The 20,698-nt window shown below is 43.3% G+C and overlaps 1 protein-coding gene across 1 annotated transcript in view; it reads right to left on the bottom strand.

The window, feature by feature from the left end:
* Nucleotides 1-20,698, bottom strand: part of Dnhd1 (dynein heavy chain domain 1) — a 77,679-nt gene that overhangs the window by 34,580 nt on the left and 22,401 nt on the right. The window contains exons 12-20 of the mRNA XM_036188379.1: nucleotides 18,166-18,428; nucleotides 17,833-18,076; nucleotides 7,152-7,309; nucleotides 6,123-6,242; nucleotides 5,760-6,036; nucleotides 4,044-4,171; nucleotides 3,761-3,959; nucleotides 3,285-3,379; nucleotides 2,502-2,709 (exon numbers count right to left, since the gene is read on the bottom strand). Of these exons, the coding sequence (XP_036044272.1) occupies nucleotides 2,502-2,709; nucleotides 3,285-3,379; nucleotides 3,761-3,959; nucleotides 4,044-4,171; nucleotides 5,760-6,036; nucleotides 6,123-6,242; nucleotides 7,152-7,309; nucleotides 17,833-18,076; nucleotides 18,166-18,428 (1,692 nt within the window). The remainder of the gene's footprint in view (nucleotides 1-2,501; nucleotides 2,710-3,284; nucleotides 3,380-3,760; nucleotides 3,960-4,043; nucleotides 4,172-5,759; nucleotides 6,037-6,122; nucleotides 6,243-7,151; nucleotides 7,310-17,832; nucleotides 18,077-18,165; nucleotides 18,429-20,698) is intronic.

Here is a 20,698-nt window from a genome sequence, read left to right as displayed (position 1 = left end):
ATAGTATACATAAGTGAGCCTAAAAATTCCACCAGGGAACTCTCCTACAGCTGATAAACACTTTCAGCTAAGTGGCTGGATACAAAATAAACTAAAAAAAAAAAAAAAATCAGTAGCCCTCCTATATACAAATGACAAATGGTCTGAGAATGAATTTAGGGAAACAACACCTTTCACAATAGCCACAAATAATATAAAATATCTTGGTGTAACTCTAACCAAACAAGTGAAAGACATGTATGGGAAGAACAAAACAAAACAACAAAAAAATACTGGCTCATGCTGGTGAGGATGTGGAGCAAAGGGGACCACTTCTCCATTGCTGGTTTGAGTGCAAACTTGTATAGTCACTCTGGAAATCAATATGGAGGTTTCTCAGAAAATTGGGAATGGGTCTACCTCAAGACCCAGTTATAGCACGATGTCTACCATATGACAGGAGCAGTTGCTCAACTATGTTCATAGCAGCTCTATTCATTCAACTCTATCCATGTTCATTGCTGCTCTATTTATAATAGGCAGAAACTGAAAACAACCTAGATGCCCCTCAACTGAAGAATGGATAAAGAAAATGTGGTACATTTACACAATGGAGTACTACTCAATTGTTAAAAAAACAATGACATCATGAAATTTGCAGGTAAATGGATAGAACTAGAAAAGATCATCCTGAGTGAGGCAACCCAAACCCAGAAAGACAAACATGGTATGTACTCACTTATAAGTGAATATTAGCCATTAAAGTAAAGGATAACCATGCTACAATCCATAGACCCCAAGAGACTAGGTAACAAGGACAGTTCCAGGGGGGACACATAAATCTCACTGTGAAGGGGAAATAGAATAGACATCATGGTGGATAGGAGAGGGGTCTAGCTAGGGGGCATGGGAACAGGGGGGATCAGTTTGGGGGAGGTGTAGAGGCCCACAAATTTCCTAGTGAGATCTGAGCTTGCTTTAACCAGCAGGGCTGCATTAGAGGATTGTTTGACCATGTGTGTGGATACCAGGTGATTGGAAAGGGTCTGCACTTGCCTGTGCTAAGGGGAGGTCTTTTGCTCCACCCCTTGGCATTCCTATGAAAGCCCTTTAGAAGAGACAGAAGGGGCCGATGGATAATTATACAGGCCCTCCCGAGGCTATCCTGTGTTTCTAGCTGTTTCTCTCCCCTCTATCCTTCTATTTAAGTGTGTCTCACTACTCCCTCCTCAAGAGTACCTGGGGAAAATGTGGGAGTGGGTCTCCCACCGAGAAATAGGTAGGCCCCCCAGCAGGGAGGATGGAGGTAGAGAGCATTGGGTGAGACAACTGGAATCAGGGAAATCTCTTGGATGAGCTAGAAACCCAGTGCAATGGAAACTCCCAGGAATCTATGAGGGTGACCCTAGCTAAGACTGCTAGCAATGGAGAATACAGAGCCTGAACTGGACATCTCCTGTAACCAAGCAAGACTTCCAGTGGAGGAATTGGGACCTGAACCAAGCCACATAACCTTTGACCTACAATTTGCCCTGACTCAAGATGTCCTGGGGTAAAGGTGGCACATAAATTATAAGAGTGGCCAACCAATGACTGGTCCAGCTTGAGACCCATACCTTAAGAGAAAGCCCACCTCTGACACTGTCTGGAGGGCCAGGACCCAGAGGCTGGACAGCCCAGAGACCTAGGATAGAACCAAATGTGACTGGAAAAAAAAGTCCGTGAAGTGATTCCTAATGATATTTTGCTATGCTCATAGATTGTTGCCTAGCCCAATTATCATCAGAGAGGCTTCATGCAGCAACTGATGGAAACAGATGCAGATACCCACAGCCAAACATTATGTAGAGCTTGGTGAATCTTATGAAAGGGGAGAGAAGGATTATGGGAGTTAGAGGAACCAAGGACATAAAAAAAAAGAAAAAAAAAAAAAAACCTCCACAGAATCTTCTAACCTGGGCTCCTAGGGGCTCACAGACACTTAATCACCAACCAGAGAGTCTGCATGGGACTGACCTAGGCCCTCTGCACATATGCTCCAGTTGTGCGACTTGGTCTTTTTGTGGGACTCCTAACAGTGGGAGCAGGGGTTATTTCTGACTCTGTTACATGCTTTCATGCTTTGGGGACCCTTTCCTCCTACTGGGTTGCCTTGTCTAGCCTCAATAGGAGAGGAGGCATCTAGTCTTACCACAACTCGATGCGCCATGGCTGACTTATATACATGGGAGGCCTGCCTTTTTGTGAAGAGAAAGGAAGAGGGGTGAATGGGCTGGGGGTAGGGGAGGGACTGAAAGGAGAGGAGGAAAGGAGAGGAAACTGTAATCTGGCTGGGAAAAAATTAATTAATTAAAAAAAAGAGTTCCTGGAAAGATTAAGACATTAAGAGAGCATGGACGATACTGTCTCAACACATGGATGCCTTAAGTTATCCTACTACAGGAGCCATATTTGACAAAATTGGTAAATGAGAAGAGCCTTTAGCTGGAGACATCTGCTGGATCACAAAGGCTGAGACTCACCTGAGAGGAGAAAGGTGCCACTATCCTTGCCCACTAACTCCCACCGGAGGCTTCGGAATGTCTGCCTTTTAGACCGCTCTGAGGCTGGGGGCTTGTAGGGCACATGCAGGATGAAGTTGAGCAGGCGCAGCTGGCGCCCCTCCCAGTACTGCTGCATCTTCTGTAGGCTCTCCTGGGCATGGATTCGTTCTTTATCATACTGCCAAACCTGGAAAAGGTGTGTCTCAGAAACCAGAACTAGCTAGTGGCTCAGGAAAGATAGCCTGGAAACTAGGGCTTGAGGTTTGGGTCTGAGGCAGAATTCAAGGGCCTGGCATGTGGTGGTCTCAGATATGAAGGAGGAGTAGAGCCATCAGGCTTCAGGGATGTGCTGGCAGCAGCAGCATCGAACTATTAATGCTTGACCCAGGATTGCTGCCTCCACTGAGCAGCCTCCTGGATGGATCTCACTGAGTAGGCAATACCCTAGAGCCAATATGTCCTTTAGGGATAAAGTAAATGTTGGCAGATATCTGTTCGTCTATGTGTCCACAGCTTTGAGGCTACCATTTCCTTCTTTCCACCAAGGGAAGCATTTGGTCAGATAAGAGTCTGGAACTGCCTATCAGATCCTCATCTGTTGATGGAGATGCTTCCTACCCTCCAGGAAGGTCATTAGTCCCAACTTCCCTCTACCTACATGCCAACCACTACTGTTCCCATAGTCCAAGGGACTGCTAGGCCTTGACCGGCTTTATTACAAGTAGTGGCTGCAACCAGCCCCCTCCTCCTTGTGGACCCCACCTGATTGATTCGGTCTGAAAATTCCAGCAGTGGACAGTTGAGCAGCTGGCCCAGTGTGAGAAGGTCCAAGCTTTGGAGACTGCCCAGCCCTAACACTGGAAGAGAACAGGCAAGTCAGAATAACACCTAGCATATGGCTGAATGGAGCTCATATCCTAGAGCTCATTTCTACCCTGAGCCCAGACCAGCTTGGACTGCAGTGCAAGATCAGGAGGGCAACACAAAGCCAAGAACCCCAAACCCAAGGTCCAGACACAACTCAACCCCCAGATCTGAGACTCCAGCCTGAGTCCAATCCCATCAGTTGAGAGGACCCTGTGTTGTAATGAGGGAGCATAAAAATGTGTTTCTCCTGGGTGAAGTGAGTTTAGCATATGTGGGAAAGAGGACACAAGGTTTCCAGCAGGAGCAGCAGGGGAATTGCTCTAAAAACTGTGTCATTCCCATCCCTCTCCCCTGTTTCTAACCAAACACACCTCTCAAGAGGGATTGGCAGTTAAAGTTCTGGAACTGGAGGCCACCCAGCTTAGTGAGCAAGGGCAGGTAGCTTCGAAACTCCTCTAGCATGCGCATGCAGCGTTGTAGCACTGGGTTGTGCGTCCCCAGGGTGGTGCTGAGCCGTGCAGCCTCTGTCAACCAAGCTTCCGTCTTCTCCCAGGCCATAAGAAGGCTGAACTGCAAGAGAAGAGCCCACTGTCAAACTGACCACCCACCTCCACCTGGCTGACTTCCACCCCAGCTGAGAGCTCCTGCAAGTACCTTGGTAAAAGCCATGCACTTCCACTCACTGAAGTTTTCAGAGATCATTCGGTAGAGCCTCCAGATGCGCTGCTGCTGTATAATAGGCCGGCTCCCAGAAGCGGGTGGGGACATAGAACTCTCATCCCCTGTGGAATAAGGCTGGCTGAGACTTGGATTATTGAGGGAATGGGTCAGTGAAGAGCCCTTAATGAACAAAAGTTAAAAAAAAAAAATGATGGCACGGTGCCTATGTAAATCTCTCAGTTCAGCAGTGGAAGTGGGGCCATCCAAGGAGCAATTATTTCAAAAGGAGGATTCCGGGGCAAACACCATAGTGGCAAAATAAAAGAGCTTCTCTTCTATTAGTCTCTAGCTCACCCACTCAATTCCAGTCACAGTGGACTTGACTATAGCTCAGATATCCCAGGCACACCCCCTTCTGCCCAGGGCCTTTGACCTGCAGGTCATTCTTTATGGAAAACTCTTGCCTGGAGAACCACCATTCACACCTTCACCACCTTCAACCCCAAGTCCTTGTTCAAATAGTACCTATCCCATAAAGCATTGTTCTCCACTCATTGGCATTTTCTGACACTCTTGTTCTGCTATATTTTCTCTACATTACCTTTCACTTTCTAATATGCCACATAATTTAGTAATATTTTATAATTACTATTTATCATTTTTCTTCTCCAGCTACAATATTGGGCCCATTACAGAAAGTATTTTGCCATTTGTTCATTGAGTCTGGTACATGGCAGGCACTAACCAAGTAAGTGTTGAATGAATGAATAAGTGAATGAACTCTCAGAAATTGAGGATGATTATTAAATCAAGAAGATCTAAAGGACTAGATTATTTTTACAAAAGCTGGGACAGAAAAAGGAAGTGAACACTTTGGGCCTAGCACCACTTAGACTGACTCCTCTGCCCTGATTTTTTGTCAATAATTCAAACTCCTAACAGGAAGGGTCAAGTCTACAGTTGACATGTTAGGATTTGGGCTGAAGGCTTCCCAGTACTTAAAAGAGAGAGAGAGAGAGAGAGAGAGAGAGAGAGAGAGAGAGAGAGAGAATTCCTGATGAAGGATGGTTCTAAAGCATCTCTCATTTCACCTGGCCATAAGGCCCAGTTGGTAGCTTACCTAGGAGCAACTCACACTGTGCCCTTCCAAGAGTTGAGTGACTGTGTATGAGAAAAGAGCCATGCAGTTATGTGCGGAAGGGAGGCAGCCTAGCTGCACTCCTGCAGAGGAAGACTGGTCTCAGACAAGTAGCTCTGTCCCAGTTGGCCCCTGTGGGATAGTAAGGCCCTCACCAGTCTTTTTCTCTTGACGCATTGGCTGGAGGCAGTGCTTACCACATCAAGATCTTGGCTATTCTTTTCTATGACTTGCTGCTTGGAATATGACAACACTGACCAGTGCTAAGTTTTATAATGAGTGTATACATTTCTCCCTAATCAGCATTTTCCCCGGGGCCCCATCACAATCTAATGAAACATTCAACTGTTTGTTTTCCCTACCAGACTGTGAACTTCCTGCATCCATTAATACCTGAGTCCTACAACAAATGAGGCTTTTGTCCTGCATGTTTGTTTATAAGAGACCAGTGGAGGTATTGATTTTCAAGGCTTGCTTAGGATCACAGAGGGCACAAGACCTGGAGTTCCCAAACCTTATCTTAGTTGGAGGGTTCATCATAGGGTGAAAGAGGAGAAGGTGAAGATCAGTACCAGTGAAGGTGGTGTAAGCATAGCGTAGATCATTGAAGTTGTTGAGTGTGTTCAAGAACTGATGCTCCAAGGCAGTAAGCTGGTGCTCAGTGCTCCTCTGTTCTTGTGAAGGATCCATGAAGGGACCAGACAGTGCCTTTGCCAACAGGCCTTCCAGCTCTGTCAATGCTGCTGCCATCAGCTGCTGCAGCTTGGGCACAATGGCATGTCGCTTACTGAGCAGGAATTCTGAAGCCTGGCTTCTCTCAAACTGAAATGCCTCCCATATATCCAGAAGCTGTGGGGCAAGCAGAAGACAGTGAGATGTGGTTATAGAGGAGGGAGACCTAGAGGGATGAATGATTCCTTGAATTATTCTCTCACCGAGATGTCTAGAGTCTCATTCTCAGCAATGAAACAGTGGTTGCGGATGAGGTCATGGAGTGATCGGACATATTCCACTCGCTCCTCCAGCTGGCTGTATTGCTCATTAGCTTCATTCAACTGCAGAGATTACAGTATGAGACCAGCACCCCAAAAAAACCTCTTTGAACTCACCCTCAAGAGGCAATCCCATCTTCCAAAGTGGGCATCTGGAGGCTCCAGAGCCAGCTTCAGCATTTAAACCATTTGAGATAGAAGAGTTATCTAGGATCAGATTCCTTTTTGACTCAGGTCTTAAAAGTGGTCTAGTTTTTATCTCCCAGAACTGATGACAGGACAACATATCTCTAAATTACCTACTGTCACAAGGAACAGAACCATACCTCTTAAAGCAATGGTTCTCAGCCTTCCTAATGCTGTGACTCTAAAATACAGTTCCTTATGTTGTGGTGGTGACCCCAACCATAGACTTATTTCAGTGCTACTTCATAACTGTAATTTTGCTACTGTTATGAATCAAAATGTAAATATCTGTGTTTTCTAATGATCTTCTTAAAAATTTATTTTTATTTTATGTGCATCAGTCTTTTCCCATGGGTGTTGGGTCCTCTGGAACTGGAATTATAGACAGGTGTGAACTGCCATGTGGTTGCTAGGAATTGGACCTGGGTCCTCTTGAAGAACAGTCAGTGCTCCTAACCACTGACCCATCTCTCCAGCCCCCCTTTTCTAATGATCTTAGGCAACCCCCAGGAAAGGGTTGTTGGATGCCCAAAGTGGTCTCATCCCACAGGTTGAGAACATTGTCTTAAAGCAAGACCCTATCTTGTTTCTTCAGGGTCTGGTCCAGACATGAGGAAGCAGAGCACTACACAAACAGGGCAAGAATCAGCAAGAACAGATGACATATGAAAGCATAGTTTAAGATCATCAAACCCCATAAAGCTCAACAATCTAAAGAGAGTGTGCTGAGCCCTTGAGCAGGCAGGGCCCCGGATATACAAGGAAGAAAGGATGAGGAAACCTTACCTTTTGGGAGCACTGTGCAATGGCATGGATGTCTGAGTTGATGGTTTGGAAGACCCGCAAGAAATCTGTTAACTCTGTCATCAGCTGCTGATTACGGCTCCAGCATTCACTTTGTACCTGTGCAAGAATGTTGTTCCTCAAGTTGTTTAACTTGGATTCTTGAAACAAGAGGGGATGCATGAAAAATAAGTATATAAGAATTAGTATATAAGAGCAAATGGGCAAAAAGGAAGTTTCCTCATAATATGACAACAGAGAACACAGGAGAATAAAGGGACAATCACAAGAGGTTCTCACAGTATGATAAATCACTGAGTTGTCTGGAGCCCCTAGCCCAGCATAGTGAAGGGAAGGGGACCCTGAAAAGCTTGAGGAGGTCTCTGTAGAGTTGGTCATTGAAATGAATGTATGAGTAGGACAATGCTCCAAGCATGAACATGGAATATACACTTATGAATAGTAGGTCTTTGTGTTTCAGAGTCTTTCTTCTTGCAGAAGAAATACCAAGAAGAGGGGTAAAGCTGCCTTTTTCTGTTTTGTTTTTGTTTGTTTTTATCTTTTTGGGTTTTTGTTTGTTTTTTGGTTTTTTGTTTGTTTGTTTGTTTGTTGATGCAGGGTCTTGCCACCAAGCCCAGCTCATCTTTTGCTTTTGCAGATTAAAGAAAAGCAATTCAGGTAGATAAAGGGTTAGCCCCAGGTAATATGAAAAAATTCATTGTCTGAGGAAATAGGAATAGGGGGCTGTAGAGCTGTCTCAGATTGGTAAAGGTACTTGTCAACAAGCCTGACAACCTGAGTTAGGTGGAAGGAGAGAACTGACTTTTTTGAATGTCTTCTGACATATACAATAAGTATATAAATATAATTTTAATTTTTATTATTTTAATTGTGTGTGTTATATGTGTGGGGGAGTGGTATGTACATGGGAGTGCAGGTGTCAGAGGAAGCCAGATGTATTTGATTTCTTGGAGCTATACCTGGGACAGATTCAGGGAGCCAAATTCAGATCCTGTGGAACAGCAATAACATACTCTTAATCACTGAGACATCTCTCCAGCCCCAAGTGTAGTTTTTAAAACAAAGGCAGGAATAATATCCATATGACATAATTAACTGACTCTTAGGATCTCATTAACTATACAGGACATCATTATTTTATATACTACTAAAAAGGGAAAAAAACAAACTCTGACATGCTACAATGCTGTAAGGCACTTCTTAAGTTTAGATATGCTAAAACAGGCATAGGATATCAAGATGCAATATAAAAATATGGAATACCACAAAATCCAGCACTGAGTATTTATTATATGCCAGAAGTTTTTTCAAGTACTTCACATGTATTAACTCATTTTTATCCTCATAGATTCCCTTTGAGTAAGTGCTACTATTTATACTTATTTTATAAATAAGCAGAGGCTCAGAGAGGTAAACTCTATCAGTCCACATATAATGGTAGAATAATGATTCATACTTAGAGAGTTTTGTTTTACTCCATTACAGCTCAAATTACAAACATAATATAGAGTTAGACATGTATACAAGTAGTCTGTGATATACACATAAATCAAAAATAATATTGTAGTTATATTTTATTTTATATACTACATAATGTTACATAAAAGTAAACACACCTACCCCCTATTAGTGTCTATGCAAGTGGTAGGTAGAATAGTGAGTTTGGAGGCAAAACAATTGAGATCCACTCTATATGGCATTTTCAGAGACGTGGAAAGAGTATTCCAGAGAATTAGGAACCAAGAGACAAAACTGATAAAACCTATGAAAAAGGAACTTCTGAAGGACACCTATGCTGAACAGAGCATCTCTCTTGGTGAACATGATGGCTAGGCCACTGAATGGTGCTGCTTTGTGACCAGGAGGATTCAGCAGGAGTGCAATAGTGACACCCCATGGTGTGAAGAAGCAGTGATGTCTTAACTATTAGGGCTCCTTGGGTCCATGAGCTGGATGGAGATGGATTGAGAAACTGATTTGAGAGACAGTAAAAGGGAGAAGAAAGGAAAAGACTTGGTGATGGTTTGGGTGTGGTATATTTAATTGGAAAGAAAAGAAGCGGAGTTAGCAAATAAGGCAATAAAATATGATCAACAAGAGGACTGAAGCAGATGGGCGGTGGTGGCGCACAACTTAACTGCCAGCACTCGGAGGCAGAGGCAGGCAGATCTCTGTGAGTTCAAGGCCAGCCTGGGCTACCAAGTGAGTTCCAGGAAAGGCGCAAAGCTACACAGAGAAACCCTGTCTCAAAAAAAAAAAAAAAAAAGACTGAGGCAGACAGAGAAAATAAGAAGAAACGAGAAACATCATTGCCTATGCCAGCCATTTCTACAAGTAATTCAAAAATAAAGGCCCGAGACCCCAGCCACTTCCTGAGAATCACAGGCCAGCCCCCAGCTCCCATCTGCCCCAGAACTCCCATCTGGACCAGAGGTGACTGCCTGGGGTTGTACTCAGAGAGGCAACTGTCCCTGGGTCCCACCCCTGGACACCAGCCATCCCGGGAGGACCTTCCCAACTTGACCCCAGTTTCGGGCCAATCAGCAGGCCCTGCAGGAAGGCTCCTCTTTTCCAAGACTGCAGGCAAACCCTGCAGTCTCCACACCCTGCCCCCACACCCATTTGCCGGAGACCCCAGCCACTTCCGGAGACTCAGAGACCAGCCCCCAGCTCCCATCCTGCCCCGGAAGTCCCATCTGGACCAGAGCTTCCATCCTGTCCCAGAACTCCCATCTGGACAAGAGGAGCTCCCATCTGGACAAGATAAGGAGACCCCAGGGACTTCCTGAGACTCAGAGTCCAGCCCCCCAGCTCCTATCCGGCCAGTACTCTCATCTGGACCAGAGCTCCCATCCGGCACAGAGCTTCCATCTGGACCAGAGAGAGGCTCTCCAAATCTGTCAGCTCTGTCTGGACCAAGTACACTGATAAGACCAAGAACGAACCCACAAGGAGATGGGCAGACGTCAAGGCAGAAGTACATACAACAAAATAAAGAGCAATACAGCATCACCAGAACCTAGCCCTTCTCCAAAAGCTAGACCTGAACATCACGGAATGGAAGAAGAAGAAGAAGAAAACAACCTTATAAGTAACATCATGAAGAGGCTAGAGCCTTATATAGAAGAAATCAAAAATAAAGTGGAGGAACAGACAAACAAAAAATGGGAAGAACGCTATAAAAAAACTAGAGGAAAGGACAAAGCAGAAGAAAACAATGAGTCCCTGAAAGAAAATCATGAAAAAGCAAGGGAAACAGTCCAAGATCTGAAGAGGGAAATAGAAAAAATGAAGACACTAGCAGAAGGAATGCTGGAAATAGAAAATCTGAGTAAACAAACAGGAACTTCAGAGGCAAGTATAACCAACAGAATGCAAGAGATGGAAGAGAGGATCTCTGGTGTTGAAGATACCATAGAAGAAATAGATTCATCAGTCAAAGAAAACACTAAAACCAACAAAGTCATGACCCAAAATGTCCAAGAAATTTGGGACACCATGAAAAGACCAAACCTACGAATAATAGGGATAGAGGAAGGAGAAGAATACCAACTCAAAGGCACAGAAAATATATTTAACAAGATCATAGAAGAAAACTTTCCCAACTTAAAGAAGGAAATGCCTATGAAGATACAAGATGCCTATAGAACACCAAACAGACTAGACCCCCCCAAAAAAGTCCCCTTGCCACATAATAATTAAACAACTCAACGTACAGAATAAAGAAAGAATATTAAGGGCAGCAAAGGAAAAAGGTCAAGTGACTTATAAAGGCAAACCCATCAAAATAACCCCAATTTCTCAATGGAGACTTTGAAAGCCAGAAGGACCTTGACAGATATTATGCAGACACTAAGAGACCATGGAGGCCAGCCTAGACTAATATACCCAGCAAAACTTTCAATCAGCATACATGGAGTGAACAAGACCTTCCAAGACAAAACCAGATTTAAACAATACTTATTCACAAACCCAGCCCTACAGAAAGCACTAGAAGGAAAATTCCAACCTAAGGAAGGCAGATACACCCATGAAAACACAGGCAATAGATAACACCACAACAGTAAACCCCAAAGAAGAGAAGTACACACATACTACCACCAAACAATAAAAATAACAACAGGAACGAACAATCACTGGTCATTAATAGCACAGACTAACAGAATGGATACGAAAACAGGACCCATCTTTCTGCTGCATACAAGAAATACACCTCAAACTCAAAGACAGATACCTCCTAAGAATAAAAGGCTGGGAAAAGACTTTCCAATCAATGGTCTTAAGAAGCAAGCTGGTATCCTAATATCCAGCAAAATAGACTTCAAACTAAAATCAATCAAAGGAGATGACGAAGGACATTACATACTCATCACAGGAAAGATCCACCAAGATGAAGTCTCAATTCTGAACATTTATACCCCAATCACAAGGGCACCCACATATGTAAAAGAAACATTACTAAAGCTTAAATCACATATAAAACCCCACACAATAATAGTGGGAGACTTCAACACCCCACTTTCACCTCTGGACAGATCGGCCAAATTGAAACTTAACAGAGTCATAATGGACTTAACTGATGTTATGGCTCAAATGGACTTAATCGATATCTACAGAACATTCCACCCAAACAAAAAAGAATATACCTTCTTCTCAGCACCCCATGGAACCTTCTCTAAAATCGACCACATATTTGGCCATAAAGCAAATCTCAACAGATACCAAACAATTGGAATAACCTCCTGTGTTCTGTCGGACCACCATGGTTTAAAGTTAGATTTCAACAACCAAAAAAACTACAGAAATCCTACAATCTCATGGAAACTGAATAATGCTCAACTGAATCACCAATGGGTTAAGGAAGAAATAAAGAAAGAAATTAAAGACTTCCTAGAGATCAATGAAAATAAATACACCACATACCCAAACTTATGGGACACTATGAGAACAGTACTAAGAGGGAAATACATAGCACTAAATGCCCACATAAAGAAGCTGGAGAAATCTCACAATAGTAACTTCACAGCACAACTGAAAGTCCTTGAACAGGAAGAAGCAAAGTCTCCCAGGAGGAACAGACACCAGGAAATTATCAAATTGAGAGCTGAAATCAATAAAATAGAAATAAAGAGAAAAATACAAAGGATTAATAAAACAAAGAGTTGGTTCTTTGAGAAGATCAACTAGCCGGGCAGTGGTGGCGCACGCCTTTAATCCCAGCACTCGGGAGGCAGAGCCAGGTGGATCTCTGTGAGTTCGAGGGCAGCCTGGGCTACCAAGTGAGTTCCAGGAAAGGCACCAAAGCTACACAGAGAAACCCTGTCTCAAAAAAAAAAAAAGAGGAGAGAAGATCAATGAGATAGACAAGCCCTTATCCAAACTAACCAAAAGACAGAGAGAGAGCATCCAAATTAACAAAATCAGATATGAAAAGGGGGACTTAACAACAGAAAATGAGGAAATCCAGAGAATCATCAGGTCCTACTTCAAAAACCTCTACTCCACAAAACTGGAAAATCTAAAAGAAATGGATAATTTTCTGGATAGGTACCACATACCTAAGTTAAATCAAGATAAACCATTTAAATAGTCCAATAACCCCTAAGGAAATAGAATCAGTCATTAAAAGTCTCCGAACCAAAAAAAAAAAAATGCAGGACCAGATGGTTTCACTGCAGAATTCTACCAGATCTTCAAAGAAGCAGAAGGTATATTACCAAACTCCTTCTATGAGGCTACAATTACCCTGATTCCTAAACCAAACAAAGATGCAACAAAGAAAGAGAACTACAGACCAATCTCCCTCATGAACATTGATGCAAAAATACTCAATAAAATTCTGGCAAACAGACTCCAAGAACACATCAAAACAATTATCCACTATGATCAAGTAGGCTTCCTCCCAGGGATGCAAGGGTGGTTCAACATACAAAAGTCCGTCAATGTAATATACCATATAAACAAACTCAAAGAAAAAAAACCACATGATCATCTCACTAGATGCAGGAAAAGGCATTTGACAAAATCCAACACCCCTTCATGATAAAGGTCTTGGAGCGATCAGGAATACAGGGAACATACCTAAACATAATAAAGGCAATCTACAGCAAGCTAACAGCCAACATCAAATTAAATGGAGAGAAACTCAAAGCAATACCACTAAAATCAGGAACAAGGCAAGGCTGTCCCCTCTCCCCATACTTATTCAATATAGTACTTGAAGTTCTATCCAGAGCTATAAGACAACATAAGGAGATTAAGGGGATACAAATTGCAAAGGAAGAAGTTAAGCTCTCCCTGTTTGCAGATGCCATGTTAGTATACATGAGTAACCGCAAAAATTCAACCAAGGAACTGATACAGCTAATAAAAACCTTCAGCAACATTGCAGGATACAAGAGCAACTCAAAAAAATCAGTAGCCCTCCTATATACAATAAACAAACAGGCTGAGAAGGAAATCAGAGATACATCACCCTTTACAATAGCCACAAATGATATAACATACCTTGGGGTTACTCTAACTAAGCATGTGAAGGACGTACATGACAAGAACTTTAAGTTCCTGAAAAAAGAAATTGAAGAAGATGTCAGAAAATGGAAAGATCTCCCATGCTCATGGATAGGCAGGATTAACATAGTAAAAATGGCGATCTTACCAAAAGCAATCTACAGGTTTAATGCAATTCCCATCAAATTACCAACACAATTCTTCACAGATCTGGAAAGAATAATACTCAACTTCATATGGAAAAACAAAAAACCCAGGATAGCCAAAAGAATCCTGTACAATAAAACAACCTCTGGAGGCATCACAATCCCCCAACCTCAAGCTCTACTATAGAGCTATTGTAATAAAAACAGCTTAGACTGGCATAAAAACCGACATGTGGACCAATGGAATCGAATTGAAGACCCTGACATTAACCCGCACACCTATAAACATATAATTTTTGACAAAGAAGCCAAAAATGTACAATGGAAAAAAGAAAGCATCTTCAACAAATGGTGCTGGCATAACTGGATGTCAATGTGTAGAAGGCTGCAAATAGATCCATATCTGTCACCATGCACAAAACTTAAGTACAAGTGGATCAAAGACCTCAACATAAATCCAGTTACTCTGAACCTGATAGAAGAGAAAGTAGGAAGTACTCTTGAACGCACTGGCACCGGAGATCACTTTCTAAATATAACACCAGTAGCACAGACACTGAGAGAAACAATCAATCAATGGGACCTGATGAAACTAAGAAGCTTTTGTAGAGAATAGGACACAGTCAACAAGACAAAACGACAGCCTACAGAATGGGAAAAGGTCTTCACCAACCGCACATCTGACAGAGGGCTGATATCCAGAATATATAAAGAACTCAAGAAATTAGACATCCAAATGCCCAACAGTCCAATTAAGAAATGGGCTATAGAACTAAACAGAGAATTCTCAACAGAGGAAGTTCAAATGGCTGAAAGACATTTAAGGAATTGCTCAACATCCCTAATTATCCAGGAAATGCAAATCAAAACGACTCTGAGATACCACCTTACACCTGTCAGAGTGGCTAAGACCAAAAACACAGAAGACAGCTTATGCTGGAGAGGATGTGGAGCAAGGGGAACTCTCCTCCACTGCTGGTGGGAATGCAAGCTTGTACAGCCACTTTGGAAATCAATATGGTGCTTCCTTAGAAAACTGGGAATCCATCTCCCCCAAGACCCAGCTGTAGCACTCTTGAGCATATACCCAAGGAATGCTCAATTATACCACAAGGGCATTTGCTTAGCTATGTTCATATCAGCATTGTTTGTAATAGCCAGAACCTGGAAACAACCTAAATGCCCTTCAACTGAAGAATGGATAAAGAAAATATGGTACATATACACAATGGAGTACTACTCAGCAGAGAAAAACAATGACATCATGAGTTTTGCAGGCAAATGGATGGATGTAGAAAAAATCATCCTGAGTGAGGTAGCCCAGACTCAGAAGGACAAACATGGTATGTACTCACTCATAGGAGGATATTACATGTAAAACAAAGATGACTAGACTGCTACACAACTCCAGGGAGGCTACCTAGAAAATGGGACCCTAGGAAAGACTCAGGGATCACCCAATGACAGAGAAATGGATGAGATCTACATGAACAACCTGGACGACAGTGGGAGTGGGAAGGGCAAGATTTGAGGGAAAGAAAGCTTAGGGGAGCAGGAGATCCCAGCTGGATCAAGAACAGAAAGGGAGAACGAGGAATAACAGACCATGAAAAATGAAGACCACATGAGAACAGGAATAGGCAGAGTGCTGGAGAGGTCCCTAGAAATCCACAATGATACATCCTTTGTAGACTGCTGGCAATGGTCGAGAGAAAGCCTGATCTGACCTAGTCTGGTGATCAGATGGCCAAACACCCTAACAGTCATGCTGGAACTCTCATCCAATAACTGATGGAAGTGGATGCAGAGATCCTCAGCCAGGCCCCAGGTGGAGCTCCAGGTGTCCAATTGTCGAGAAAGAGGAGGGACTGTAATAGCATGAATTGTTGAGACCAAGATTGGAAAAGCACAAGGACAAATAGCCAAATGAATGGAAGCACATGAATTATGAACCAACGGCTGAGGAGCCCCCAGCTGGATCAGGCCCTCTGGATAAGTGAGACCATTGAAGAGCTTGATCTGTTTGGGAGGCATCCAGGCTGTGGGACCAGAACCTGTCCTTAGTGCATGAGCTGGCTGTTTGGAACCTTGGGCTTACACAGGGACACTTTGCTCAGCCTGGAAGGAGGGGACTGGACCTGCCTGTACTGAATCCATCAGATTTAAATGAATCCCCAGGGGAGCCCTGGAGGAGATGGGAATGGAGGGATAGGGATGGGGGGAAGGTGGGGATGGGGGCGGGAGGGGGGAGGACAGGGGAACCCATGGCTGATGTGTAAAATTAAAACACAAATATAATAATAATAAAAAAAGTGAGCACTCCAATAAATAAATAAATAAATAAAGCCAAAAAACCCCAAACAAACAAAACCAACCAAACAAACCAAAACCAAAACCAAACTTATTTTGTTTTCCTTCCTATAACCTTGAGCGACACATTTTAGCATATCTAGGTAACAAAGAAACTGAAACCATGTGGTTTTACATCACAAAGCAAGTGAGGAATAGAGATAGGACACTACCTCTGAACTGAAGAGACCAGTGGATGCTGGATTTTACAAACTAGAAAGAGAACAGACTCCTGGGGCACAGCCAGGGAAAGACCTGCCCAAAACAAGTCAACAAAGAAAGCAAACCAATCCCATCTTCTTGTTCCTACCTTGCCAGAATGAACCCCTGCCAGGAAGCTTCAGTGGCCTGTAAGGAACCTGGTGAGGAGGAAAAGCCGGAAGGGTAGGCAGGCAGGGGGTCTTCAAACAAAGCAATCTCTCTCTAGTCCTCAGAGTCAAGGTTCTTACCTTCATAAAGAAAGCAGGCCTCTCTCTCTCTCTCTCTCTTCCTCTCTCCCTCCCTCCCTCCCTCCCTCTCTCTCTCTCTCCCAAATGGCAGGAGATACCATGCAGTTTCTGAGTTGGAAGTAAGAAGTCCTAAGGTAAATAACATGGGAGTGGTCAGCCAAAGACAAGTAGTAAGCCTAAGAGACAAGAAGAGGAACTCATTAAACTCCTAAAGGTCTGTCACAGCAATAAGAGTCATGGTAGTGCTGACTCAGAAAAGGTGAAGGCTGAAGGGATGGCTCAAAGGTTAAGGGAAGTTGTTCCCAGCACCCATATTGGATATGACTCCAGCTCCAGGGGACCCAATGCCCTCTTCTAGCCTCCACTGGCACCTGCACCACATGTGCACACACACACACACACACACACACACACACACACACACACACACAATTAAAATACATTTAAATAGAAAAGGAAAAAATGGGCACAGGACACACCCCATCTACACCAGCCTGGGACACAGGAGCACCAGAATCGTCACTATCAAGAAGGGTAGGACCAGGCAAGGGGGCATTACACTCTGTGCAGACAGTGTACAACTCAGTGGGCTTTCCCAGTGCCAATGTGCTGTGGAAGCAAAATGGAGCAGAGAATACTTGAGAATAAAAGTCAGTGGTGCTAAGAATTCTGAACTAACCAAATATTCAGAATAGACCTTACTGGACCAGAGTGGCTGTTTTAGATGAGAAGAGCCCTCATTAACTGGGAGGAGTGTGTTCTTTTGCTACTGTCCACAGAGGTTAGGACTGCAGAGTGAGGCAAGAGAAGAATAATTTTTCACACATGCAAACAGTGGTAGTAATTTAGCACTATTACACTCAAGAAAGGTGCACCCTAGCTTCCCAAGAATCTCTATGAAGAAAACCAAGTACAGGCTAAGCTTCTTAATCATATTTGGTTTTATCTTTTTTAAAAACAAGGAAAGTTTTCATGAACAGGAATGTGATTCCTAATGAATACAGGGAATGAATGAATCCAAACAGAGGCTGACCTCTGTGACCATACCTTTGATGGCAAAGAGAAGGGGCTGAGAGCTAGAGCTTCGGAAGGCTCCAAAGGTCCATAGAGGGCCTAAACCAAAGGTCCCTGGAGGACATTCTAGTCCCAAGGTAACCTGTGTGCATGGCTGTAAGGAAGGAAGACACAGGGAAGACAAGAAGCACTCACCCAACTCTGCTTGAACGTTGTGGCCACTCAGGAGCAGCAACTTGCCTTTTGTCAGCAACTGGACAGGCATATTGGAGACACGTTTCTGCCAATCTTTCAGCTGGTTTACTAGTACTACATAGTCCTTAATGGGAGAGCCTTTCAGGTCCTCTAACTTCTGAGGGTCCCAGGCTGTCAGGAACTCATAGATGCTTTGTACCCACTGTTGTTCATTGCAGAATTCCCGGACCTCCTCCAGCATGTCCTACGGGCAGATAAGGTGTATAAGGCAGAGGCAGTGGCTATGATGGGGGCTGGCAGCCAGCAGCCCATTCCTCAAACTTCTGTTCTCACCTCCAGGAGTGCCTGTTGTACAGCTAGTGCCTGTTGGATTCTAGCATTGTTGTCCAAGTCCTCCTGTACATGATTGTAATTAGGGGGCAGATACTGACCCCGAAGCCGGTGCCCACGGACCTCCAGGACATCAGTAATTGCATGAGACTTCCAGGGCCACACAAATCCTACATTTGGGCCACAGAAGAGGCGAACAGCATCGCTGGGCTTTCCATGAAACTTGGGCATCAGGAATTCTGCATTTGAGTCTTGGTCTTTATCATCTAGTGGAACACATGATATAATATCATAAGCACTCTCCAGAGCCCCATGCAAACCTTCTCTCTATCCTAAATGCTGCTGTTCCTTGCTTATGAGTGAATCTATACATACATCATCAACATTAATTAAGACAGTGCTGCAAATCCATGGGAGAAGTGGGTCAGCCAGAACTCACATGCTGAGAATAGAATTTGTCTAGTGTAAGCAGGAAGGAAAATTATTACAACTTATTAAGTGGGTTTCAGAGTAATTAGGAGATCTGAAGAACAAAAATACTGTAGGCTGAATATCTAGAGTCTGGCTGACTGGCAAGTTGGGGTGTCATTACCACATCACCAATATCTGCAGAGTAGATATATATAACCTGCCTTTTCTCCAATTTCATTCTGAATTGAAAGCTCAGATAGATTGAATTGGTAGGCCCTACATCACATATGCTGTCTAGCTGCAAGGGGACTGGGAAGTACACATAGGAGCATCCTAGCCTCTACAGAACAGGAAAAGAGGAGGAACAGATGCATGATTGAATATGCCAGTTCCTAATATCTGCTTTAAGGAATTATCCTTGGACTTGGCTTCTCCCCATAACATTTTAGGAACATTTTAGGAACTGGTTAATTCCCAGAGTCAGTATTTTTGGTAAAAAGGCATGCCAGCAGGAACAGCTGAGAGTTCACATCTCAAAACTACAAGCAGGAGGCAGAGAGCACACTGGGAAGTATGGGAGATTTTTGAAGCCTCAAAGCCTGCCCCTATGATATACTTTCTTCAACAAGGCCACAGCTTCCATTCCGTACCAAACAGTTCTTCAACAGAGGAGCAAGTACTCCATCATATGAGCCTCTGGGAACCATTCTCAGTCAGACCACCACACTGACCCATGAGGTCTACATCAAACTACATCCAAAATCCAACGAATTCTCCCCTATCTACCATCACTTAACCAACTCCACCCTAGCCAACTCACCATTGTCTTTCACTGCCATTACAAAGGTAGGCAAGCATAAGGATAGATTAGAAGTCTGGACTCTGCTTGACTTAAACTACACACACTCTCCATTGCTAACAACCTGAACTCTCATCCTTCTCTGAGCTGTAGTTGAAGTGTAGATTCCTTGTCAAACAATGGAATAAGTTATTCCTTTCAGCAACCTCTTGGTAACTCCCATTTTGTGGTTAATTTCCATTCAAACAGGTTGCAGAATATATCAGGAACCAGAGGCAGGGGGCCAATCCAGCATGAACCAGTTTTGGATTCAGGCACAGTAATGTGTTGTGAGTGAACTTTTAGGGTAAATCCCCATTTACCATTTATGCCCATGTATAATTGGGCATGCTTAAGATTAAAGTCAGAGGCATCATGGGAAAAGTTACACATAACTTAGTTAGGCTTACATAAGACAAGTCTGTTGATTAAAACAAAGAATCAACCACACTATACCACTTAGCAATACTCATCTTCTTAGGCTGCACTCTAGCCCAAGCAGCCTACTGCCCCCTTGTACTACCTCCTACATGGTCTCTTCAAGTAAAACTCACTGCCTTACTATTTATGTGTGCTTTTTCAGTTCCTTCAATAAGATGCTAAGGACCTGGAAACTCCTGGTCCAGACAGCAACCCTTGGGAACATTCCTACAATAATCTCCCAGTCTTTCCCTGCTTTTGCCCTTGCCTACAATGCCTTATACCTGTTCCACATAGAAACAATAACGATGTTAATGCCAGAAGGGATTCTGAGATGATGGTTGTAAAAAACATTTTGAAATCACTCCAAATCCTCACAGGAAAATTACAAAGCAATTAGAAACTCACCTATGTGTAATATTTTAACAACTAGGGAAAAGGCAAAAGTCCCAAAGTACCAGTGAGTGAGCCAAGCCACTCATAGCCTCAGGGTGCTGTGGGATGTCCTGTATGCTGTAAATATATGTTGCTATGATTGATTGATAAATAAAATGCTGATTGGCCAGTAGCCAGGCAGGAAGGATAGTGTAGGCAGGACAAGGAGAGAAGGGAATGCTGGGTGGAAAAGGCTGAGTCAGGGAGCAGCATGTAATGGCACACAGGTAAAGCCACAGAACACATGTCGACATATAGATTAACAAAAATGTGCTGAGCTTAAGAATAAGAGCCAGCCAGTGGTAGGCCTGAGCTAATGGCCGAACAGTTTAATTAATATATTACTTATATATTAATTTTATTTATATTTATTTTATAAGCAGTTGTGGGGTCTGTGGGGCTGGACAAGACTGGAGAAAACTCCAGCTACAT

Source organism: Onychomys torridus, chromosome 1 (assembly GCF_903995425.1).
Source record: "Onychomys torridus chromosome 1, mOncTor1.1, whole genome shotgun sequence".
In the NCBI taxonomy this organism is placed as follows: Eukaryota; Metazoa; Chordata; class Mammalia; order Rodentia; family Cricetidae; genus Onychomys; species Onychomys torridus.
The sequence above is the reverse complement of the archived record's forward strand: the minus strand, read 5'-3'. Positions and strand labels throughout refer to the sequence as shown.